The sequence below is a fragment of the Apium graveolens genome, unplaced genomic scaffold, assembly GCF_009905375.1.
Source record: "Apium graveolens cultivar Ventura unplaced genomic scaffold, ASM990537v1 ctg3074, whole genome shotgun sequence".
Taxonomy (NCBI): Eukaryota; Viridiplantae; Streptophyta; class Magnoliopsida; order Apiales; family Apiaceae; genus Apium; species Apium graveolens.
Window position 1 is genome coordinate 8,440 of NW_027417928.1, and position 25,516 is coordinate 33,955.

At 34.5% G+C, this 25,516-nt stretch overlaps 4 protein-coding genes and 1 long non-coding RNA gene across 5 annotated transcripts; 4 read left to right on the forward strand and 1 right to left on the reverse strand.

The window, feature by feature from the left end:
* The first annotated feature begins 4,158 nt into the window (after nucleotides 1–4,158).
* On the forward strand, nucleotides 4,159–6,312 carry LOC141700903 (uncharacterized). Its single transcript, XM_074504562.1, has 4 exons — nucleotides 4,159–4,589; nucleotides 4,860–5,043; nucleotides 5,435–5,653; nucleotides 6,013–6,312. Exons 1-4 carry the CDS (start codon nucleotides 4,159–4,161, stop codon nucleotides 6,310–6,312), a joined length of 1,134 nt encoding a protein of 377 aa, XP_074360663.1.
* Nucleotides 6,313–9,051: 2,739 nt separating this feature from the next.
* LOC141700901 (uncharacterized) lies at nucleotides 9,052–11,006 on the forward strand. The gene is made up of 2 exons (XR_012566585.1): nucleotides 9,052–9,705; nucleotides 10,009–11,006. It is a non-coding gene; the product is annotated as an uncharacterized LOC141700901 (long non-coding RNA).
* A 4,914-nt stretch (nucleotides 11,007–15,920) lies between these two features.
* On the forward strand, nucleotides 15,921–18,663 carry LOC141700906 (uncharacterized). Its single transcript, XM_074504566.1, has 2 exons — nucleotides 15,921–17,795; nucleotides 18,113–18,663. The coding sequence occupies exons 1-2, from the start codon at nucleotides 17,363–17,365 to the stop codon at nucleotides 18,145–18,147; spliced, it is 468 nt and encodes a 155-aa protein (XP_074360667.1). The 5' UTR covers nucleotides 15,921–17,362; the 3' UTR covers nucleotides 18,148–18,663.
* On the forward strand, nucleotides 16,899–17,343 carry LOC141700904 (uncharacterized). The gene is made up of 2 exons (XM_074504564.1): nucleotides 16,899–17,009; nucleotides 17,104–17,343. The coding sequence occupies exons 1-2, from the start codon at nucleotides 16,899–16,901 to the stop codon at nucleotides 17,341–17,343; spliced, it is 351 nt and encodes a 116-aa protein (XP_074360665.1).
* A 3,487-nt stretch (nucleotides 18,664–22,150) lies between the features above and the next one.
* LOC141700900 (uncharacterized) lies at nucleotides 22,151–23,661 on the reverse strand. Its single transcript, XM_074504561.1, has 2 exons — nucleotides 23,506–23,661; nucleotides 22,151–23,235 (listed from the first exon to the last, which is right to left on the reverse strand). Exons 1-2 carry the CDS (start codon nucleotides 23,619–23,621, stop codon nucleotides 22,263–22,265), a joined length of 1,089 nt encoding a protein of 362 aa, XP_074360662.1. The 5' UTR covers nucleotides 23,622–23,661; the 3' UTR covers nucleotides 22,151–22,262.
* Between the last annotated feature and the right edge of the window lie 1,855 nt (nucleotides 23,662–25,516).

Genomic DNA, 25,516 nt, shown 5'->3' on the forward strand with positions numbered 1-25,516 from the left:
ACTTAAATAGATAAAGCCCGCAATAAAACCAAAACAAGTCTTTTATTATACAAGTCAGATTACATAAAAGTTATTCCTAAATCATCATACATGATTGGACTTAGGACACATCTCTTTCAAAAGTCATGCGAACAATGCCGCTCATTTGATAGCTAGGCTTCCCTGTTCGCTAGATTGCCAAAGCGTTTTCTGGTCTTCTCCGAGTGTTTTGTTGGAGACATTGATGTATGATGCTTCTTTTTAATGGAAGTTTGTTTTTTTTGAAAAAAAAAGAATTATTCTTAAACTATCCTATAACCCGTGGCATGTACGGACTAATTATAATATTTATAATTTTATTATTTTGTAAAACTAAATTATAAAAAATAATAGTTATATATATTGAGATTAATGAAGTTAACATATTTACTTATTATTTTGTGTATATTATATTATTGAATTATTTAAAATTTAGATTGTTAAAATTTTAAAGAGTCCTTCTTCCACGGCCTATATAGCGAGTCCATAGCTTATAATAAAGTGGGAGTCATGAATATCAGTGTATCCGGATGATTTGCAATTATTTTTTTGAATATTATTTTCTTTTTCTTGATTTATTAAATATTTTGTTGTATTATAATTTGAAATAATAAAATTAATTTTGGAAGTGTTTGGTTCCTACTAATAAAGAAATAAGTTGAGTGCGATTAAAAATTAAGTTGGATAATAATTTATAAAGTTTGTAGTTATATTAGGTCATAGTTCAAAAAATCGGATAAATTGCCGATAAATCGGCCCGGTAATCGGGGATCGGAGACTGACAGATCTGAAATGGTAAAATTGCTGTAAAAAACATTTTCCGGTCAATTGAGTTAAAATCGGCAAAAATCGGGTCAACGTCGGCAGAAATCGGGTCGATTGATGAATAAATTTTCTACTAAAAGCTTGGAAATGGAAGAGTAGAAAATGAGAAAATAGAAAGTACGAACATATGTCTACATATGTAAATAAAAGGAGAGAAACGAAGGAGAAGACGATGCCCAGAACCCAAAATAATTGTTTTCTAATTAAAAAAAGACACACCTTGTATTGAGTTTGATGTGCACGTCTCTTGCTACATCATATATTCAAATCATCGTGTGTAATTTTTAAAAAGAATAATATATATCAATTATAATAATAGAATCTTATAATATGAAGTTACAAGAGTCCGATTTGCATAAATTTATATTCAAAATTGTTTATTTAAATAATTAAAAAATGTTTTGAATTTGAAATAATATCTAATATTCATTAAATTATATATAAATATTAAATATTATTAAAATACATCTGATTTTTGTTCCGATTAATCATTCTGATTAATTCCCGATTTGCCGATTAATCCTTATAAGGTTATGCTACTGATCTTTCCCGATTATCGATTTCTGTAACACTATATTAGATAAATGATTTATTTTTTTTTCAATTAAATAATATTTGTTTAAATGTTTTTTGGAAGGTGTTAATATATTTTTTAGGAAGGTATTAACCAAGTAATCAAATGAAACCATGTCTCGTTTATAATAATACAATATAGATTTATAGTTTATATTAAATTTTAACAATTCTTCTTTTAACTAATATTTGTTTTAAAAGTTTTTTTTATAAATATTGAAATCAAATATATCCTTATTATATTTTTTTACAATTAATTAATATTTGTTTAAATATTTTTTGGAAGGTGCTAATATATTTTTTAGGAAGGTATTCACCAAGTGATCAAACAAAACCATATCTCATTTATAATAATACAATATAGATTTATAGTTTATATTAAATTTTAACAATTCTTCTTTTAACTAATACTTGTTTTAATAGTTTTTTTTATAAATATTGAAATCAAATATATCCTTATTATATAATATGCATAAGGGAAATTTTATCAATGTTTTTCATAGTTATGATCTTATATTTTTATAGTTATAGTCCCTGTACAACCAAATTTAATATATACTTTTAGATCTTTAACAAAATATATCATAGCCATTGTCTCTAAAATAAAAGAATATTTTATAACTAATGATAAGTAGATATTATAAATTGAATAGAATCTCCTACACTTTCAATAATTTGAAAGAAAAAATAAGTATGTATCATATACCGAATAGATAATAATACAGAATACGTAATTTTTCCTTCAAATTTAGGATAATTTATTTTATTTTTTTTAAAATCATTATTGAATCAAATATTATTTTTTGAGTTTCGCATGGACTATAAAATCGTCAAAATATGATTTACACAACTCAAGATAGAGTTGAATTAAAATCAAATGAAATTAAATAATTTTTTTTTGTGGTTTGAACTTTAATTTGAGTTCTTAACTTATTCAAATTAATAAACATTTGTTAAATAAAAAATAAAAGATCCGCGCATTGGATATCGGATTATTGAAATTTGATAATCGGTACTGTATTTGAGTTTATATATTACTTGGTTTCTATAATACACTGTACTGCTTTTGTATCTATATTATTTATAATACTTTTAAAAAAAATGGAGATAATTCGTCAATCGGTATAATGTTGAAATAGGACAAAATAATATAAATTATTTATCTTGACTAAAATAAAATTATACAATTGGTCATGTCAAAATAAATTAAAATTAAACTAAACATAATTAGTTGACTTTAGTCGATGTAATAAATTTTGGGCTAAAATAAAATAATGTAAATCCCAAGTTTTGATGATCACACAGTATAGCAAGCCATATTATTATTAAAGCTTGCTTTTAATATGTTCTGTTAATAACAGCCAGTCGTATTGTGGTTCTAACTTAGTTTTGCAGGTTGATAGATTTATTAGCATTACAGCAAGCTGTTATGTGATAACAGCAAGCTGAACAGAGTCTGAACAGAAGCTGTGTTCTACCCGGATTTTGAACTCGAGATTTATACAAGGGTTAGGACTTATATATTGTACATTCTCTGTTTAGTATATAATTTTAGTAAACGTTTAAGCTCATTTAAAATTAATAAAATGTTTTCTAAAATATAGTAAGAAGTTGAGAAGGATTCAAAGTCTTATCTCTTAACAACTTCTACCTTATCCCTAAATTATAGGTTCTGCTTTCTAAACATTTTTCAACTCTGAAACTCCTATAGTTTTGCATCTGATTTCTCTTTAACGTTCAGAACAACGTTCACAAGAACGTTAATGGAGAAATTCAGAATTATAGCCGTTATATCCTTCAATATATATATGGCTCATATATTTTTCATATAAGCTATCAACTCACTTTGCAAAGCATTAATCTTTCTCTAAAATTTGAGCTTAAGTGTTCGCTGCTATTATATATTATTTAGAGAATACTTTTGAGTTGTAATCATTATTCTTGTAATAGATTATTGTTATTAGTCACTGAAACTAGCAAGGGTTCTTAGTGGTTAGAACAGGAAGAACTAGGTAATTAGTTACATTGGTTCTCAAGTGCAAAGGGTTCAGGAACAAAGGAATTCAAGGAGAGGAAGCTCACGAATTCAGAGGTTCAAGGAACGGATTGCTTGGAGAAGTCAGTGAGGAAGCTAGTTGCAAGTTGCTCATAAGGGGATAACAACAAGCTGTTTCAGTGACTGGGTAAAGGGGAGATATATTATTATTCTGTAATTGTTTATTTTTCAGTAATAATATATTCTCTTACCAAGTTGGTAAGGGACCAGGACGTAAACCATTAGATATAGGGGTCGAACCTGGCTAAAATCGCTTGTGTCTGATTTACTTTTCTGCACTCTACTGTTTTGCTTCTGCTCTCAAATAGCCTGCTATAATTGTAAAACATTAAGCTGAAATATCCGGTAAAAGTTTAAAACTAACATTGATAGCTATTTACACCTATTCACCCCCCTCTAGGTGTTATTTCATTTGGTATCAGAGCTGCGTTTACTAACATTTCTGTAACAGGGGAGTCTAGATCCAATGGATGACCAATTTCAGGGAAAATCAGACTTTAGAGCTCCTCTCCTCACCGGTTCGGACAATTACAATTGGTGGAAAGGACAAATGGAAGCTCATCTTTCCAGAGACCCTCTCATGTAAAGAGTTGTTGAAAGAGGTCCATATCAATTCCTTGATAAAGATGGCGAAGTCAAAGATGTTGATGAACTCACTTCCGACGAGCTAACAAAGATGGTTGCAAATGGATATGACCATCAATGGTCTTAACCAATATGAATATGACAATGTGTCATCTCTTAAATCTGTAAAGGAGATATGGGAAGTTTTGGAAACTTATCATGAAGGTTCAAAGGGTCTAAGGAAACTCAAATTGGGCCAACTAATGAAAGAACTAGGTGGCTTCAGTTTGCAAAAGGGAGAAACCATCCGAGAAGCTCAAGCTAGGTTTCAAGTCATCATCGATAACCTAGAAAGACTTGGAAAGACGATTCCTCAGTCAGAACTCAACATGAATATTCTCACTTCTGTTCCATTCGAATATCAAGACAAAGTAACAGCCTTGGAAGCTACTCTCAATATTGATACTATGGATCATCTATCTATCTTTGCTGAGTTGGAGCAATTCGAGACAAAGATAAATGCCAAGAAGAATATTGCTCCAGTTGAAAAAATGTAGAATTTAGCTCTTGCTGCTGAAAAGAGCAAGCCAGAATCAGATGAGGAATCAGACGAAGATCTTGCACTTCTTTCCAAGAAGATTCAACGGATGATTAGAAAACATAATCAGCTAAAAAGGGAGAAAGACAATGATAAGGCTAAATACTTCAGTAGCAGGAAGCCCTCCAAGGAATCAAAGGATCGGAATTGCTTTGAATGTGGAAAGCCTGGTCATTTCAAGAAAGACTGCTACAAGCTAAAGTCAAAATAGCCTGCTGTTTCCAGAGACAAGAGGAAGAAATCCAAAGCACTTCTGACTTGGATTGATGATGAAGAAGAATCTGCCTCTAGTGATGACTCTGAAGAGGAAATGATCAATTTTGCACTTGTTGGCATGGAGGATGACACTGTTCGAGGACTAACGGATGAAGTTCTGGTAGAGAGTGAATCCGAGGATGACTACAGTGAGGTTAGCTCATTTAGATTTGATCTATCTAATGATAATTTTGTATTAGAACAACTAACCATGCACGAACAAGATCATATTCCAAATGAGGAATATAATTCTCTTAAGGCAGAAAACAGCAAGCTGATTGAGAAGAATAACTATCTCAAAAAACATGGTACAAGAACTTATACAAAGGATATATACATTCTTCGACACCAAAGAGCCTACTCAAGCTAAAATCCAGGAATTTCAAGAAAAACTCGAACAAGCCGAAGGTTTTCATAAAATTATGATAAGAAGGAATGAAGTTAAAAAAGAAGAGATCTCCCAGCTGAAGCAAGAAATAGAATCCATAGATGCATGCCTAGAGACATTCAAAATAAAGGAATCTACAAAATTGCATACATCCCAGCCTGCTGCCAGTACATCTCAGCTTGCTACAAGTACATCACAGCCCATTGTCACAACAAGACAGCAAGCTGAAAAGATCAAAACTCTTGAAATAGAAGTCTTAAAGCTCCGAAAAGGAATGGGAAATTTTGTTCAAGGAGAAGAAGGTCTGAAATTTATGATGAAGAGCATCAAGGTTCCATTGGATAAAGAAGGAGTTGGTCTCAACTTCAACAAGAAGGCAAATGCTCTCAAATATGAAGGAAGGCGTGGCAAACCATACAAATATGCTATGCCCTGGAAGTAATGTGCTAAATGTGGAGGAAAAGGACATCTAGCTCAGAATTGCAGTGTCAAGCCTCAAAGACAATACTTCCAGAAAAGATCAGAAGGGAAAACAACCTACTGGAAAAAGAAAACAGCTTACCAGAATAGTCCAAACAGAAGCTATAGAACTCAGCAGCATACATATCCTACTGTGGTCTAAAAGTGGATCAAGAAAACTGATTTAAATGTTTTATATGTTCTTGCTTCTAACCAAAGTGGACCCAAACCAATTTGTGTACCAAAGGGTTAAGTTTTGTTTTCTTTATTTTGCAGATGTGTCTTGCTGCTAAGATCAAGTCTACACAATGGATCATTGATAGTGGCTGTACAAGGCATATGTGTGGAGACAAAACTCAGTTTAAGAGTCTCAAGTTGAAAAGAGGAGGAGGAGTAACTATTGGTGATAGTAAGACTCTCCCTATTCTAGGTAAAGGTAAAGTTGGTAATGATACTGCCTCTATTTCTAATGTTAGATTTGTTAAAGGCTTGAAATATAATTTGCTTAGTGTAAGTCAATTACATGATGATGGTCATAAAGTTGAATTCTCTAAGGATAAATGTGTTTGGTACTAACCAGATTCCTCTAGTTGCTAGAAGAAAAGGAAATATATATATATATATATCTTAGACTTTGAGTTGCAGAAAATAACCTGCTGTGGATGTTGATCCAACCATTTGGCATAGAAGATTGGGTCATGCTCACATGGGCTTTCTTAAGAAGTTGTCAAGCAAGGAGCTAGTAAGGGGTCTGCCCTAATTAAAGTATGTCAAAACCGAGGTGTGTTCAGCATGTCAGCTAGGAAAACAAATCCGAAGCACTCATACGGCTAAGAACATGGTATCAACAACTCAACCTCTAGAACTCTTACACTTAGACTTGTTTGGTCCTGAAGCTTATAAAAGCATAGGAGGTAAGCAATATTATTTTGTTATTATTGATGATTATTCTCGATATTCATGGGTTTTATTTCTTCGTACTAAAGATTGTGCATTTGAGGAATTTGAAAAGCTAATAAAACTTCTTGAGAACAAGTTGAAAACCAAGCTTATAGGTATAAGGAGTGATCATGGAGGTGAATTCCAAAATGACTTCATTACATATTGTGAAGAAAGAGGAATAACTCATCAATTCTCAGCACCAAGGACACCTCAACAAAATGGATTCGTAGAGCGCAAAAATAGGTCACTTCAGGAAACAAGGACGTTATTGCAAGAAAGCAAGTTGCCAAGAAGTTTCTGGGTAGAAGCAGTCAATACAACCTGCTATGTTTTGAACATGGTGATTATCAGGCCTATCTTGAACAAGACTCCATATGAGCTGCTGAGAAATAAGACTCCTAATATCAGGTACTTTAAAGTTTTTGGTTCTAAATGTTTTGTTCTTAAAAAGATTGATAGAGATGGTAAATTTGATGCTAAATCTTTTGAAGCTATCTTTCTTGGTTACTCTTCAACAAGTCGTTCATATAGATATTATAATTTAGATAAGCGTATTGTTGAAAAATCTATTGATATTGTGTTCAAAGAACCTAACAATGATCTGCCAAGAGATGAGGAAGATGATGCATGTACTGATCCATACTCTCAACCTCATCCAAGTGAGAAGAAGTCAGATGAAGCTGCTACTCCAGCATCTAAGCAAGCTGAAACTCCATCTCCACAAACGGTCACTCCATCACAATAAGCTAAAACATCATCTCAGCCTACCGGAATAACATTACAACAAGCTGGATCTTCATCTCAACAAGGTGGAACAGAATCTCAGCAAGCTGAAATCTCCTCTACAGTGCAAAATCTCTCTGACATGCTATCTAAAATAAATCTTGATGGATCATATGTTCCAAAGGAGACAAAGAAGCAATATATCTATGATGGACAACAACCACCACCTATAAAGTGGATTCGAGCATCTCACGAAGAAATATCTCAACAAAATCTGCCCAAGGCTACAAGGACCGTCAAGAACCATCCTCCCGAGTTGGTGATTGGTGATATTTCTGAACGAATAAAGACCAGAAAAGGAAAGGAAAACTTCTGTGCTTATGCTGCCTTTCTAGCTCAAGAAGAACCGAAATCTGTCAAAAAAGCTCTTAAAGATGAAAATTGGATCATGGCTATGCAAGAAGAACTCAACCAATTTGAAAGATGTGATGTTTGGGAATTGGTCAAGCGTCCAGAGAATGCATCAGTTATTGGCAGAACAAGCTTGATGAAGAAGGTACTATCACTCGCAACAAGGCAAGACTTGTGGCTCAAGGATACAACCAGCAAGAAGGCATCGATTTTGATCAAACATATGCTCCGGTTGCTCACTTGGAATCAATCAGAATGCTCTTGGCTTATGCATGCTACAAAAAGATCAAGCTGTTTCAGATGGATGTCAAAAGGGTTTTCCTAAACGGCCTACTGGAAGAGGAAGTTTATGTAAAACAACCTCCTGGCTTTGAACATGAACAATATTCGGACTATGTCTACAAGTTGAAGAAAGCTCTTTACGGACTGAAACAAGCTCCTAGATCATGGTATAAAAGACTCAGTAAGTTCTTATTTAAGAATGGTTTTCTACGAGGTAAAATTGATCCTACTTTATTTACAAAATCTCTTAATGGTGAAATCTTAGTATTCCAAATATATTTTGATGATATTATCTTTGGATCTACTAATGATGAACTTTGTGAGTGGTTTTCTAAGTGTATGCATATCGAATTTGACATGAGCATGATGGGTGAGCTCAACTATTTCTTGGGTCTTCAAATCAAGAAAACTTTTGATATTATCTATGTGCACCAAACAAAATATGTGAAAGAGTTGCTGAAGAGATTTGGATTTGAAAGTGTCAAGCCAAAATCAACTCCAATGCCTCAAAATAACAAGTTGTTTTAAGATGAATCAGGTAAAAGTGTCGATATAACACGATATCGAGGTATGATTGGATCTTTATTATATCTCACAGCCTCTAGACCTGATATCATGTATAGTGTTAGTGTTTGTGCACGCTTTCAAGATAACCCTACGGAGTCCCACTTAAATGCTATTAAAAGAATTTTTCGTTACTTAAGTGGTACCATTAATCTTGGCTTATTCTATCCTATTTCGAATACATTTGATCATGTGGGGTATAGTGATGCAGACTATGCAGGGTCACAAACGGATAGAAAAAGTACAAGTGGCGTTTGCAATTTTCTTGGTTCTAGCTTGGTATGTTGGCAAAGCAAGAAGCAAACATCTGTGGCTCTCACTACAACCGAAGGCGAATATCTAGCTGCAGGGAGCTGTTGTTCTCAAATTCTATGGATGATGCAAACTCTCAAGGATTTTGGAATCAAATGTGACAAAGTTCCAATTTATTGTGACAACACTAGCACAATAAATATCTCAGAAAATCCGGTTCTTCACTCTCGCACAAAGCATATCGACGTTCGACATCATTTCTTGCGAGACAATGTGGCTAAAGGTAAAATTAACCTTGTTTATATTCCTACAGAATATCAACTTGCTGATATATTTACCAAACATCTGCCGGAAGAACGATTTCTCATCATTCGCAGAGAATTGGGTATGTGTACTACTTAAACAACAAGCTGGTATTGGCAAGTAGCTTACTTTTTTTACGTAAGATAGCAAGCTATTTTTGTTTAAAATGTTTCGTCCGCTATGGTATTTGGCAGTACACCTAATTCTTTGTACTATAATTATTATGTTATGCTTATCTGTGCACTTTGCTTAGTTGTTTAAAATTTGAATTTCGCCTATATCTATTTAAATCAGTTAATGTGGATAGATTTGTTATGTGATTTTTTTATCTCTCCTATTATCATGCTAAATTTATTTAAATCGGGGGTTAGTTTTTTTAAAGTCATATTTATCCCGAAATAATCTCTCCACATCAATCTATCAAGTTCATTAATCGGGGACTGGAGACTCGCTATCAAAGCTTCAACCTCGGTCATCGTGGCATCATTTACGGTAAGTCTGTTATCGGCTCTGAATTTACTGAATGTGGGTTTGTGAAGATATTTGAATCTATGGTCATGCTTCCCTTGATTAATTTGCCTGATGTTTGATATCCACCTTTGGTACAAGAATTCTATGGTAATCTATTTTTGGATACTGAAGGTGATTGTGTGAGTAGAGTTAAGGATCAAAACATAAGGTTGAATTCTGGGGTGTTAAATGCCATTTTAAAAATCAAGGGACTTTCTGATGATTTAATTGCTCCGATTACTAAGAAAGGTGTATGCCAACTGTTTGATGATTTGTCCGAATTAGATCAACAGGGTCTTGTTAGGGGAGATTTACATAATACTGACTTGTCTTTGCCTACGACTGCTGCTCCTGATCCTATGACACACTTGCTATTTAAAGTGTGTCGTACAAATATTTGCCCGCGTGTTGGAAATCGTTCGATCTTAACTTGGAAATATATGATTATTGTCTCTCTACTGCTTAAAGGCCGAAAGTTTGATGTTTCTGGGTTGATTTTATCGAATATGTTGGACTGTCTTAACAAGAAAAACCGGGCTCTTTCGTATGGGTTGCTTCTGACACGTATATTTAGGCACTTTGGGCTAAAGTTAGACGCCAAAGACAAAGTGGAAGCATCAAATTTCTTCGATGCTATTAGCCTTACCCAGTCTAGCTTACAAGTTACTGCTAAAGGCGCACTTGAGAAGATTTCTCTCCCTCCTCCTGTTCAGGCATCAATCTCTAGTCATCCGGCTTCGTCCACTGCAGAACCAGGGGTGTCCCAAATGCTTCTGGACCTCAAGTTGTTGTGATGAAAACTGATATGGCTCGAATTGATATAGAGGTTGTTGAACTTCGCGTTGTCAACAATGAGATTAAAAGGCTTAATTAGGATATGATGTCTCGGTTTTATGGTATTCGCACTACTGTTTCTAAGGCTGCCAACCCCGCTGCTTGTTCTACTGCTCCGGCTGATGGGTCTGGCACTGACACGGTCCAACATGCTCCTGTGGATACGGATGGCCAGCACAATGATGATCATGATACTTCCCTTTTTGGTGATAAAGGGGGAGATTAATTTCAGGATGATGATATGACTGCTTGGGAACTTTTGGAAGTTTAAGTTATTATGTGTTTATGTGGTGAACTTTGACTTGACTTGTGGTTTTACTTGGTCTGTTTGTTGCTGTGATAACAGCTAGTAGTACTTGGTTTGTGACTTTGGTTTGAGCTGCTTTTGCTTAATATTAAACTGTTATGGATTTATGAAGTTTAAGTTGGTTATCTAAGTTTATTATTTACTCGAGTATTGCTCTGTTAAATCTTTTAGTTAAAACTTTTTATATAATTCCTGTTAGATGGTCAAATGCTACTAACTTTGATTGCAGGGGTTATATAAATCAGGGGAGTTCAGTTTTTATCCCTCTGGTTATGAGATTCAGGGGGAGTATTTTTCTCACCTGAAATTTGTGTGTAATCATCAAAATGGGGGAGATTGTAAATCCCAAGTTTTGATGATCACACAATATAGCAAGTCATCTTATTATTATAGCTTGTTTTTAATATATTATGTTAATAACAGCGTGCCGTATTGTAGTTCTAACTTAGTTTTGCAGGTTGATAGATTTATCAGCATAACAACAAGTTGTTATGTGATAACAGCAAGCTGAATAGAGTCTGAACAGAAGCTGTGTTCTACCCGGATTTTGAACTCGAGATTTATACAAGGGTTAGGACTTATATATTGTACATTCTCTGTTTAGTATATAATTTTAGTAAACGTTTAAGCTTATTTAAAATTAATAAATTTTTTTCTAAAATATAGGAAGAAGTTGAGAAGGATTCAAAGTCTTATCTCTTAACAACTTCTACCTTATCCCTAAATTATAGGAGCTGCTTTCTAAATGTTTTAGCACTCTGAAACTCCTATAGTTTTGCATCTGATTTCTCTTTAACGTTCAGAACAACGTTCACAAGAACGTTAATGGAGAAATTCAGAATTATAACCATTATATCCTTCAATATATATATGACTTATATATTTTTCATATAAGCTAGCAACTCACTTTGAAAAACATTAATCTTTCTCTAAAATTTGAGCTTAAGTGTTCCCTGCTATTATATATTATTTAGAGAATACTTTTGAGTTGTAATCATTATTCTTGTAATAGATTATTGTGATTAGTCACTGAAACTAGCAAGGGTTCTTAGTGGTTAGAACGGGAAGAGCTAGGTAATTAGTTACATTAGTTCTCAAGTGCAAAGGGTTCAGGAACAAAGGAATTTAAGGAGAGGAAGCTCACAAATTCAGAGGTTCAAGGAACGGATTGCTTGAAGAAGTCAGTGAGGAAGCTAGTTGCAAGTTGCTCAAGGTTAAGGGGATAACAACAAGTTGTTTCAGTGACTGGGTAAAGGGGAGATATATTATTATTCTGTAATTGTTTATTTTTCAGTAATAATATATTCTCTTACCAAGTTGGTAAGGGACCAGGACGTAGACCATTAGATATAGGGGTCGAACCTGGCTAAAATCGCTTGTATCTGATTTACTTTTCTGCACTCTACTATTTTGCTTCTGCTCTCATAATATCCTATTATAATTGTAAAACAGTAAGCTGAAATATCCGGTAAAAGTTTTAAAACTGACATTGGTAGCTATTTACACCTATTCACTCCCCTCTTCTGCACTCTACTATTTTGCTTCTGCTCTCATAATTTCCTGTTATAATTGTAAAACAGTAAGCTGAAATATCCGGTAAAAGTTTTAAAACTGACATTGGTAGCTATTTACACCTATTCACCCCCCTCTAGGTGTTATTTCAGATAATACAACAGTAGATCAAATATGATTATATATTTTTCAATATATAGTTTTAATTTAAATCTCCATCCGTATATTTTTCAATATATGCACATTTGTTACAACAATATTACAAAAAAATCTTCAAAGATAAAAACAATATTGTAACAGTCTCAGATATATATATATATATATATATTAGAAATATATTTTAAAAAATTTTAAAATTTAAAAGGTAAATTTTAAAAATATTGCATCGCCTAGGATATATGCTAGTATGCTTGAGAGGAATATTATCTAAATTTTTGATAATTATGATTTATGTACTGCCAATCTAATATGACTTATTATATTTTTTTCCAATCTAATATGGACCATTATATCTTTTTAGAAATATATGTTCATATAGATAAATTATTATCAAATTATATTATATAAAAAATTTTAAATAATTAAATTTCGCATCCTAAAAATTGTAATTCAATTTGTATTTAAAAATTTTAATAATTAAAAAAAACCTTGCATTGGACGAATTCTAAGTCAGTAAAATAAACAAAGTTTATTTTGGTAATGTAAAACATATTTTGGTAATTTATTTTTATTCAAGAGTTTTTACGTTTTCCGAGAATACTCGATTATGCTTAAAATAAAAAGTTTGAACAATCTCGTCTATAATTTGATTCTGTTTTTGTTTATTAGAAAAGTTAAACATTAGATTAACCAAATTTTGAAATTCATCACTATATCATGACGTACAATTATGATAAATTTGTTATACAGATGAAATTTGGACTTCTATTTTTGGATCTATGTTATTCAACGGTTTCGATACAAGATTGATTAGTATCTACATTTTTATATTTGTAAGTAAATATTCATGCCCTATGTTAATTAAGGATATATAAATGTGTTTATATTAGTTTAATTATACATGGTAAAAGTAAAATAATTGTTATGATAATTCAATTAAATCGATTTCGGATTTGAATATAGTTTCAGAATCCGATCAACTTTCCGTTATTATGTATTTAGATATAATTAGTATAAAATATAAAATATGTTTCGAATTAATATCAGATGAAAATTGGATTGAGATCACTTTAAAGTTTGGCTAAGTTAAATTCTTTTTTATCATTAATCATTCATTCTTTTAGCTTGTGAAGTTTTTAAGAAAATCTTATTGTATCAAGATCATATTTATAATATAATATTATGCACTTTTTCGAAAAAACAATTATATTATTTTGACATATCAATCAATGTATTTGAAAATGACGGGATATAAAATTCTAAACTCAATTAATTAAACCTCTACAACAATCATTATCTATTATGAAAAAGAGTAATCTAGAGACAAATTGAACACTCAACCAACCATTATCTCATCAAAATATCAAGAAAACTAAATTATAGAAGTGATATACAAACAAAGTTTGTATTTACATAGGTCTACAGTAAACTGAACTTTATTGCACTATAGCTGTTTACAATCTGCTTATCACATGGTCAACTTATCATAACTAAAGTAGCTTATCATAACAGATTATCATAACAGATTCTGTTTTAATTTGTATAAAGACTAGTCTAGCACATTACTCTCATCTCTCTCTCTCTGAACAATCTCTCTCAACTAGAGGTGGCCAAACGTGCGGGTTCGAACCGCACATTCGGGACCGGCTCGTACGGAAACCGTAAAATATTCGGCCCGATTCGGGCCGGTTCAAACCCGCACAACCCGCCGAAAGAAGCGAACCGAATACGAATTTTTATTTCCTCCGCCAACGTTACACTCTGCACTCCAGTCTCCAACGGTCCTAAAATCTCCAACTTATAAATATATACATACAACAACAATCAAAATTCACCATCTCAATCTCTGTTTCTCTCATCTCAAGTCTCAATCCAATCTTTATTTCTCCATTTCTTCTCCGACTTCAGAGCTTCAACAACAATTTAATTCACAGCAATTCAATTCACAAATTCACAGATTCACAGCAAGTTGCGAGTTGGGCGGGTTAACAGCAATTCAATTCACAAATCAACTAACTCAGAAAAATGGAACAAGGCAGAGGGAGTATTTCTTCTCAAGGTTCAACTCAGGCGACTTCGATGCTACCGCCTCGACCCGGATCCACGTTTAATACCCAAGAAGGTATTTCATTTTCCTGTTTATTTTTGTGTGTTTTTGGTTTTTGAATGTATATTAATAATAGTATATTGTTTATATATATTGTTGATTGTTTTTATTCAATTTTTATAAATTAATTTACAAAGTTTATTCGATTTGTAATTTGACTTTAAATATTAAATTTTATTCGATTTGTAATTTGTAAATTCGTTAACTAATTTTATTTGTTTTGTAAATTTCTGTAGGTGCTACGAGTTCGAGACAATCATCGCACGTTTGGACATATTTTTCGAAAGAAGTTGTGCCGGATAATCCGAATAGATTTAAAGTACATTGTTTGATTTGTGTACAAAATGGTAGACCACATCAACCATTTAGTTACGCTCGAGGTACCGGCACGGGAACACTAAACCGACATTTGGAGAATATTCACTCTATTACGAAGGCGAGTCACGAAAGCGGAGTACCATTTCATCTATACTAACCAAAAAACAAAAATGTAGAATTTCCGAGTCATCTACCGTACCTTCTTCTGCCACTAGTATGGTTCGCAAATTTTTTTCATATAGTTATGAGTTAAATGATGATTTTGATATACTAACATGGTGGAAGAATCATGAGTTACAATTTTCGGTTTTAGCAAAAATTGCAAAGGACATTTTAGTTGTACCGGATTCTACAATTGCGTCCGAGTCCGCTTTTAGTGCAGGCAGAAGAGTGTTAGATGAGAAGCGATCCAGTCTTGCGCCAGACGTTGTAAAGATTTTAGTTTGCAAAAAAGATTGGGATCAAGCCGATAAAAGACAACAAGGAAGAAAAGAAGACTCCGACGATGACGACGAGCCATGGATGACAATGGATACTTCATCCGAATCGGGAACCTCAACTAACGAACAACTTTAGAACAAATATTTAATGTAATTTTTTTAAAAGTTTTATATTATTTGATTTGTAATTTTTTAATATTTGATGCGGTTTGTTCCGTTTTTTTAGAGAGAAGTCCTCTCACATCATTTATAATTTTTTTAAATTAATAAAATTTATAAGAGGTACCGTACTCTTTTTAACCAAAAATTTAAAATAATAAAATTAATTGATTTACAAAGAACTTGGTAGTTTTTTCAAATGAATATAGCTATGATGCATAAAAACAATAAAATAACTAGTTCTTGACAGATGTGACAATTCTATCCACAAATTGACAAACACAACACATGGAAAAGGACAGGCTGCTCAACCCGCCAGCCCGCGTGTTCAACCCGCCAGCGAACCGCCCGCGAACCGCCCGCGAACCGCCCGCGAACCGAGCCGAATCCGGGTTACCGTATGTCAGCTCAACCCAGCCCGGCCCGATTCGCTCGCCTCCCAATGCCGGTTAAGTGTTCAATTTTTCCGGTTCCAACCCGCTTCCAACCCGGCCCGAACCGCCCAACCCCCACGTTGGCCGCCTCTACTCTCAACTCTCTCTTTCTCACCTTTGTAATCAGATCAATAATGTAGATGTAAAGTTGATTTTCATTAATGGAGTTTATTGATTCTTTGCTTATACTTGATTCGACACGAACTTAAGATGGTATCAGAGCTTATTTTCCGCATCTTCATTATTTTTGCCACTTTCTTGAACAACGAGTAAGCTGCTATTGTTCTGCTTCTACTTTCGATAATCTTCATCGTTTTTTGTATCTCTGCAACTTGTTGATTGATCGTTACATACAAGTGATTGTTTCATTGCATCGTAATCGTGATCGTGAACTAGTAATGATTGAATTGCAATCATGATCGCAACGTGTTTGATTGTTTGTGTTGTTTGTTTCATCATCATCTTCTACCTGTTTTCTCTGTGTTTTTCTGCTTTTTCAAGCATCTATTCATCAATTTTCTTATCTGTTTGAGAATATCTCTTGAATGTCTCACAATTCTACTCAATCTTATGCCAATGCACTGTTAATAAACATGACTACTCCAAATCAAAGTCGTTCTGCAACAAACACACACACAAACACAGATTCTTCACCAGAAATCATGAAAATACGCACACATATCCGCAAATAATCGATAATAATACTCATCCTTTATATCTTCACAATAACGATCAACCTGGCATGATCTTGATTTCCAAGAAATTGACTGGTTCCGAAAACTTTGCTTCCTGGAAACGTTCTTTACAAATTGCACGCCAAGAACAAGCTTATTATTGTTAATGGGAACTTTTCTCCTCCAGCTGAATCATCACCTCTGTTTGCTCATTGGAAGCGAGTGAACGATATGGTTATAACTTGGATTCTCAATACTGTTTCTGATGACATTAATAACAACATGAACTACATGGATAGTGCATACGCTGTTTGGCATGAATTGAATGAACGTTTCTTTGCTGTAAGTGGCCACAAGTTTTATGAAACTCAGCGTGATCTGTTCAAACTGGAACAAGGAAATGATTCTATTGAGTTTTACTTTCATAAACTGAAAGGTTTTTTGGGACGAGATTAAGGCTTTGGAACCTACAATTAAGTGTTCTTGTGGTGCTGTCAAGGATTGGGAAAATCAACTTGAAAAAACCAGGCTAATTCAATTTCTCATGGGACTACATTCTAGTTATACTGCTACAAGAGGGCAATTACTCATGATGTCTCCATGGCCTACAGTAAATCAAGCATTCATGCTACTCAAACAAGAAGAAAAAGCAAAGACAAGTCCAACACTATTCTAGCAGTTCACCTGTTGCTTTAATGGTCAACATGCCAAAGCCTACTTCATCAACTTCTTCCTATATTTCAAATCGTTTTAGTGACAGAGAATCCCATCCTGTTCACGAGTGTGCACACTGCCATATCAAAGGACATTCAAAGGATAGATGCTATAAGTTGATTGCTTACCATGTGGATCATCCTTATCATCCAAATAACAAAGGCAAAAGAAGACCTGCACATTCAAGGTTTTCTAAACCTACTCAGGCCATTACTGCTCAGGCTAATGTTGTTGTTCACTCTCAAGCTACTTCTGAAAATGCACAATTATCCACCAGAATGGAGGAACTGCAAACTCAACTTACTACCCTAATGCAGTGCATAAACAAGGGACCTTCGCCAGTCTCTTCTCCTTATCCTGGCACATCTTTTACTGCATCACAGCCACAATACAGTATGGCTACTCACATTGCAGGTACCATATATTCTCTATCTTCTCAGATTTCCAATGATTCTTGGATAATAGACACCGGTGCTACTAATCATATGTGCTGCCAACTAAATGCCATGCATGATATTAGTTTGTTACCAAACCCTTTAACTGTAAACTTTCCTAATGGTGAAAGTGCCAATGTCACTCACATTAGATCTGTTCACTTTTATCCTTTGTCTATTTCTCTAACACATGTATTCCATATTCCTTCTTTCCACTTCAATCTTCTTTCAGTCAGTCAGTTATCTTCTCAGTTGAAATCATCTGTTCATTTTACAACTGATGAATGTTATGTGCAGGACCAATACCAGAAGAAGGGATTGGTTCTTGGTAAACTTACGGGAGGACTTTACCAGCTGTTCAATACTCCTATTTCAATCTCAGCTTATACTGTTGTTTCATTACCACTTTCATCTCTTTGGCATAGAAGATTAGGGCACATTTCTACAAAGGTTCTTTATCAGATTGTTGATATAGACTTGTCTAAATCTAGTTTTTATCATCTCTTGTCCTGTAATACTTGTCCTTTAGCCAAACAATGTAAACTCCCTTTCTCTGTGAGTTTGTCTCAAGCAACAGTTCCTTTTGAACTTGTGCACTGTGATTTGTAGGGTCCTTACAGGACTCCCACTTATAATGGTTGTAAATATTTTCTGACAATTGTGGATGATTGTATTAGAGGCCTTTGGACCATTTTGTTACCAACCAAACAGCATGTCACTCAATGCCTTAAAGATTTTTTTGCTTATGTATTTACTCAGTTTTCTACTATTATAAAATGCATAAGGCATTTTATACAATCATCATAAGTTGGCAAAAACTTATAATCACTTGAAAGTTTTTGGTTGTCAAGCATATATGTCCATTCATGAATCGGATAAGCTTGCACCACGAGCTATTAATACTGTTTTTCTTGGTTATTCGATGACTCAAAAAGGCTACAAACTTTTTGATCCTGTTAAACACCAGTTTCATGTTTCCAGACATGTGTTTTTTTATGAAAATAATTTTCCTTATGCTCATTCTCCTTTGTTTTCCACTCCTCCAATATTCACTATTCCAACTTCCACATTTTCTGATGATTCATATTTTGCTGCCAATAGTCCTTTAGATGATTTGACTGATAACACAAATTTTAATCAAATACTTCAAATTCTTCACTTAATACGCCTTCTGACTCTGTGACTTCATCAGACCATATTCCCCCTTCATTTTCAGATTCTATAATTTCTTTACAACCAACTTCAGTTCCTACACGTGTGTCTCTTAGACCCAAAATTAAACCTAATTGGATGAAGGATTATGTTATTCCAACCAACCAATATAATTCTTCCAACTCTGTACTTCTGGCATGTCCTATCAACAATGAGAAATTCAACTTTTCTCATTATTCTCCACCAGCTTCTATTTTTGCCTGTTCTGTGCGTCCATCTACAGCTATTCCTGAACCATTATCATATAATCAAGCCATTAAAGACCAACGTTGGATAGATGCTATGGATAAAGAATTGTTAGCCTTACAAACCAACAACACTTGGTCTGTTGTTAAACTTCCTCCTGGCAAGAAATTAGTCGGATGTAAATGGGTATATCGTGTCAAATACCTGGCAGATGGTTCAATTGATAAGTTTAAAGCCCGTTTGGTAGCAAAAGGCTATCCACAAATTGAAGGATAGGATTATCATCACACTTTCTCCCCTGTTGCCAAAATGGCCACTGTACGCACCCTTTTGGCTTTAGCTGCCGTTAAGAAATGGGATATTCATCAGCTTGACATAAATAATGCATTTTTACATGGCAATTTAACTGAAGAAGTGTACATGGCCATTCCTCCGGGCCATCCTTTACATGGTACAGATTATGTTTGTAAATTGATCAAATCAATTTACGGTTTGAAACAAGCTTCTCGAGTGTGGTTTGAAAAATTGGCTTCTGTATTGCTGGAACTTGGTTTTACACAGAGTATTGCTGACTATTCCTTATTCATTTACAAAGACTCGGATATTTTTGTCACTGCTCTGGTTTATGTAGACGACATACTTTTAACTGGAACTGATAATTCTTTCATTACTCATGTCAAATCTGTTCTCCATTCTACATTCACCATAAAAGATTTAGGCTTAGCCAAGTACTATCTTGGCCTCGAGATACATCGTACAGATCAAGGTCTCTATTTGCATCAGCATAAATTCGTTTACGATCTTCTTCTTGAAGATCTTGAAGCAGGTCTTCAAGATTCCAAACCACTCTCCTTGCCTGTTTACAGTAATGTCAAACTTTCTCCTTTTGATGGAGATTTGCTTGATGACCCCTCTGTTTATCGAAAGTTTGTTGGTAAACTATTGTATTTGACTGTATCACGACCAAATATTGCCTATGTGGTACATCATCTTAGTCAATTTCTTCAGGCACCTCGTGTACCACATATTCTAGCCGTACAGAGAGTACTCCGTTATCTCAAAGGAACTCCTTTTCAAGGTCTTTTCTATTCAGCCGACTCCAGTCTCAAATTAGAGGCTTATTGTGATAGCGATTGGGGTTCAAATTTAGATTCAACTAGTATGCTCAAGAGTGTGACAGGCATGTGCTTGATGCTTGGTTCTTCTTTGATCATCTGGCATTCATCCAAACAAAAGGTGGTGTATCGTTATACTGCAGAAGCTGAGCTGCGTGCCATTGCAGATACTGCGTGTGAATTATCTTGGCTGAACCTTTTACTCTCAGAATTACAGATTCCTCAAAAACTACCTATTGTCATTCACACAGATAACCAAGCAGCACTAGATATTGCAGCAGATCCCGTTTTTCATCCGAAGACCAAACATTTTGCTTTAGATTGTCATTTTGTCAGGGAACAAGTTCAAGCTCAACTGATTAAGCCTTCCTATATCCCTACTTCTCTTCAGTTAGCCGATATTTTCACCAAAGGTCTTGGTCGACAAGCTCATTGGAAACTTCTTTCCAGATTGAATGTCGTTCAACCACATTCAATCTGAGGGGGGACTATTGCACTATATAGCTGTTTACAATCTGCTTATCACATGGTCAACTTATCATAACTAAAGTAGCTTATCATAAAAGATTCTGTTTTAGTTTGTATAAAGACTAGTCTAGCACATTACTCTCATCTCTCTCTCTGAGCAATCTCTCTCAACTCTCTCTTTCTCACCTTTGTAATCAGATCAATAATGTAGATGTAAAGTTGATTTTCATTAATGGAGTTTACTGATTCTTTGCTTATACTTGATTCGACGCAAACTTAAGAAACTTTACTAGTTTTTATAGTTAATAACAAACCATGCAGCTCTTAAGTTGACTCTAAAACCTAACTTAAGGTGTTGGATGAACAACTAAACACCAAGTTATGCTATTTATTTAATACAATATTAGTTGATTATATCTTTACTTTTCACATTTGTTAATTACTTATTCATGCCCCATGTTAATAGCTCTGTTTCTATCACTGCATTGTTTAGTCGTGCGACTTTGCATGCATATCAGAACACAAAATTGCTTCTAAGTATTGTTTGTGTCTCCAACAAGTCCATATAATCTAATGCTATAAACTTCACAAGCGTCATATTCTGTATTGCTTCTGAGCCTGCATCATCTAATGTACACAAACAAACTACTATTGCTGACTTCATCTAACATACAAAATAACACCACTAAATATATCCATTTACGACATTGTACGACAAGATAATCCAAACAATCAGAAACAGGATAATCCATGTACCACATTGTAACATTAATCAGTAACTATAAATATCAGGCTGTGAAAGTTGCATACATTAACATCAGTCCTGCCATATATCTGGAGTCAAAAATGATGTTGACATGAAATAAACTGATGTCGGTTGTGATGTTGATTTGTTTGTGCTTCCTTGACCAGAGGCTAATAATTATTTGATTGCTCTGAGCAGCATACTAAAGTTTGTAGTAAAGGGAGTTACACTGAACCAGTGGGCTATCTGAGTCCATTTCTCGCATTAATGGCTATGGTATCACACTCTTCTACTTCACTCAATGTAATAATCCCAAAGCAAGTCAGTCTCTAAGCATCTCCTTCAATCCATGATTACAAACTACATGATTTATATTCTGTAATAATCAGTTCTTTACAACTGTCAAACACGCTACATGATTATATAACCTTACTGATATGCATTAAATCGTTACTACCTCTAAACGAATCAGTTCTTTACAACTAAATTGCACATTCTACGACACCTAATTTTGGAATAATTATCGACTTGATCAATAATTCTAGAGCATTAAGACTAGCTGTATCCTAATTTAACACATACATACACATTTTTTTGCAAGCATAAGAATTGATTCAAAACTAACAAAATTTAATGAATACACACAATATTCAGTACCAAAACCACATTTACAGTCTTAAAACCTGAATATAAACCACACAAGCAAGGGGAAAAAAACAAGCTAAAAGAAACACGCCTCGAGACGGCCGTGAGTAGAAAAATGAGAATTAGAGACGACTAAATGTGCAGTGTGCCGAAACTTGGCATTAAAGTAACTCCTGGCCACGCTGCCATCTTCAGTTGTGTCATCTGCATAAGCATAGGAAGAGTCAAGACTGGTATCTTTTGAAGTGTAGAAATCGCCGGGGATGTCGAAAAAGGTCAAGGCCACATGGCTGGTTTCATAACACCCAGTCTCATGAGCCGGTTCCAGATCGGTACCATAGGTTACAATACAGAGTATTTGTTTACCATCCAAGTCCTGCAAAGCAACAATGTAGTCGGAGTAGAGGTCATCATAACCTTTGTTATTCATGTAGGTAAACCTGGAAGATCTTAATACTTCCAAAAAAGCTTGGTCGGGAGCTAAGTTAGGTTGCATTAGTTCTTTGGCAATGGTCGTTGGGCGAGAAGCACAAATATAATTGCCTTCAGGTGCATTGTAGAGGAAACCAAAAGCCATATCACCGATAAGTGAAACGCGTTTGCGATAGAATGTAGGGGGGAAAGAAGGGGTATCATCCGAGTTGGAATAATAAATGCTATCAGCAGTTGGGATCCAAGTATATGTTTGGAGATTGAAGGAAAAAAGAAAATTACAAAAGAAGACCATATGCTCTTGCTCCAAAACAAGAAGAGGGACATCAAGGCTGCGAGCTTTAGAATAAGGGGGAGAAGGCAACACTTGCCAAGTCTGGTCCGTGGGAGTAAAGACTTCAAAACTAGAATTTTTAGGACAATAATGTGATATAACATAGAGTTTTTGATCGGCAACAAAAAGAGTGGGATGAGATTTAGGGGAGTGCATTGGATTATTAATTTTGGTGAAGAGATGTTTGAAATTGTTGACATTATTGTCTTCACTAGGTTGAATGGACACAAGATCCTTTTCTTCAAGAGTATAAACACTAGTATATGATTCATCATCAACAAAACTGCCAATAAGAAAAAGACCGAGTCCTATAAAATAAAACTTGGATCCTAGTTTTATGCAATTAAAAAAGTGACGGTAGCTTTGATGAATACAAGGGAAAACAAGGAGAGGGCGCAAACAAGCCAGATTATTATCATCATCTTGCTCTTGCACCAGATAATGTAGTAAATCAATCTTATACAAAACATAACCTAAACGAGGACCAATTTGATCCACGAGCATAAAGAAATTTTTTCTAATACATACATCATCATCATAATAATCATCTGACCTTAATTTTGAGGACGAGGCAGACTTAGAGAGGCTGAGGTGGGTGTAGGGTTTGAGGTTGTGATGATATAGCACATCAATTTGCTGTCTCCCTGCTTCGATTACTTGGCATGCCATGAGGACAATGGGATTCTATTGATCGATATTAATACAGACCCTAAATTGTGGATTATATTTATATATATATATATACAGATGATAGACAAATTCTTTCCTGTATTGGATTGACAAACTTGATACATATATAGCCCAGCCCAATATTGTTCATAACATTTGAGCCCGAAACAAATATAAAACTTTAAAAGCCCATAATCATAATCGAAAATAATTTAAAAGATAGTGATCAAGATGGTCCCGGCAGCTACAGGACTGAAGACTCCATAAAAATTACTAATGGTGGTGGACGAGGAAGGGATGGTGTAGTTTTTAGGGGTAGTGTTTGCAGGAATTACGAAAACTTGAATCAGGGTGCTGGAAGAGGCAGGGGTGGAGTTCTCAAAAATTACGAAAATTATGAACCAGGGTGGTGGATTTAGTTTAATTATAGTTGGTTGAGAAAATATGAGTTGTTTGATTTGATAGTCTTGTAGAAGTGACATTAATTTGTGATATTGTTAGTTTGAGTTTTTAACTAATTGCATGGTAATTGACCGATTTTAGTTCATTATTTAGCTATTTACAGATTGGTTTTTGAAATTTTGATCACTGGTTGCGAGTTGTGCACTTTTTTGTATTGTTTGGTCTAAAGTCCTTGTGGGGCTTTGTATTTGGAGGGTTTGAATTTGTTGTGCTTTGTATTAATTTTGTGGATTTTTACAGGAAGAGGCGGAGGAGAAAAAGGGAAAGAGGGGTCATCATCCGGATAACAATAGACGTGCTAAGGTGACTGAAATTGGACCTGATCAAGAGTTTGAGAATGATGAGGTGATAGCTTCCATAGAGGTAATCAGAAGCAAGAAGCAGTTAACAGTCCTGTTGCTGCTGAGGAAGTAAAGGCTTCTCATGGTGATACTCAATAGCACAAGGTTCCTCTTGGTGATACTCAAGAGCATAAGGCTGAACATGGTGGTACTCAAGAGAGCAAGGCAGTTGACCATCATGGTAACGATAGTCAATGGTAAGCTGTCTCCATTAACTCTGTTATTAGTAACTTTATGGTGTTAGAAGATGTGTTACAGATTATTTTTGTGTTTTAGCAATTTAGGGATGGAAGAAAATTAGTAGTAGCATTGGGGCTATCTCTAATCATTGTAGTGGAGTAGCAAAGTGAAGCAACCCTGTATACTAGTGTCTGAGTCTGGATGTGGGGCAAAGGGGAATCTATTAGTTTGTAGAAATCCTGTATATTTGTGTCTTGATGTGGAGCAAAGGGGAATCTATTAATTTTCAGCATCGCCATTAACCTAAATTTATCATCACAAAAAGTATAAATATATACATGTGAGTGCACAGCGGTTTCAAAATAGATCAGGGTGGGAAGCATGTTGGCTTAGTGTTAGAAAGAGTTCATTGAGTACTAAATTTACCAATTTTTTAGGACCGCAGTATATGTAGAATCTTTATAATGCTTGAACTAACCCTGCGTATCATGCTGCTTTCCTGCCCTCGTAAAAGGCGCACATACACTGCATTTAAATTATGTCAACCTATGTAATGTTGTAATGTTGGGAAGCATCATATTTATCTCTGCAGATATTATCTGACATTTTTTTTGAATTTCTTTCTTATGTGATAACATCTTGTAAATGCTATATGTGCTTTTAATTGCAGAAAAGTGTCTGTCACAACTGAGACTGAGGTTCTTTCTAAGGAAGAGTTACGTGAAAGAGCTAGATTAGCTAAAGAGCAAGAAGAAAAGAGACAAGAGGAGATAAAGAGAGAAATGGCGGTATTAAACTCAATCACTTGACCTGATTCGTATTCCCAAACCGTTTCTTGAACCTTTATCAAAATTGAACGTTTCCAAGTTCTCTTGCATTGTATTTTTTGAATACCGTTTTCAAATATCAATT

Coding starts and splice junctions, on each gene's coding strand:
- LOC141700903 (XM_074504562.1), top strand. CDS start 4,159: ATGGATATGACCATCAATGGTCTTAACCAATATGAATATGACAATGTG. Junction 5,044..5,434: donor CCGAGGATGACTACAGTGAG/GTTAGCTCATTT, acceptor CATACATCCCAG/CCTGCTGCCAGTACATCTCA. Junction 5,654..6,012: donor GTCTCAACTTCAACAAGAAG/GCAAATGCTCTC, acceptor TTTATTTTGCAG/ATGTGTCTTGCTGCTAAGAT.
- LOC141700900 (XM_074504561.1), bottom strand. CDS start 23,621: ATGGCATGCCAAGTAATCGAAGCAGGGAGACAGCAAATTGATGTGCTA. Junction 23,236..23,505: donor GCCTCGTCCTCAAAATTAAG/GTCAGATGATTA, acceptor TCTTATTGGCAG/TTTTGTTGATGATGAATCAT.
- LOC141700904 (XM_074504564.1), top strand. CDS start 16,899: ATGGTTATAACTTGGATTCTCAATACTGTTTCTGATGACATTAATAAC. Junction 17,010..17,103: donor TGAATGAACGTTTCTTTGCT/GTAAGTGGCCAC, acceptor ATAAACTGAAAG/GTTTTTTGGGACGAGATTAA.
- LOC141700906 (XM_074504566.1), top strand. CDS start 17,363: ATGGTCAACATGCCAAAGCCTACTTCATCAACTTCTTCCTATATTTCA. Junction 17,796..18,112: donor TATGGCTACTCACATTGCAG/GTACCATATATT, acceptor TGTTATGTGCAG/GACCAATACCAGAAGAAGGG.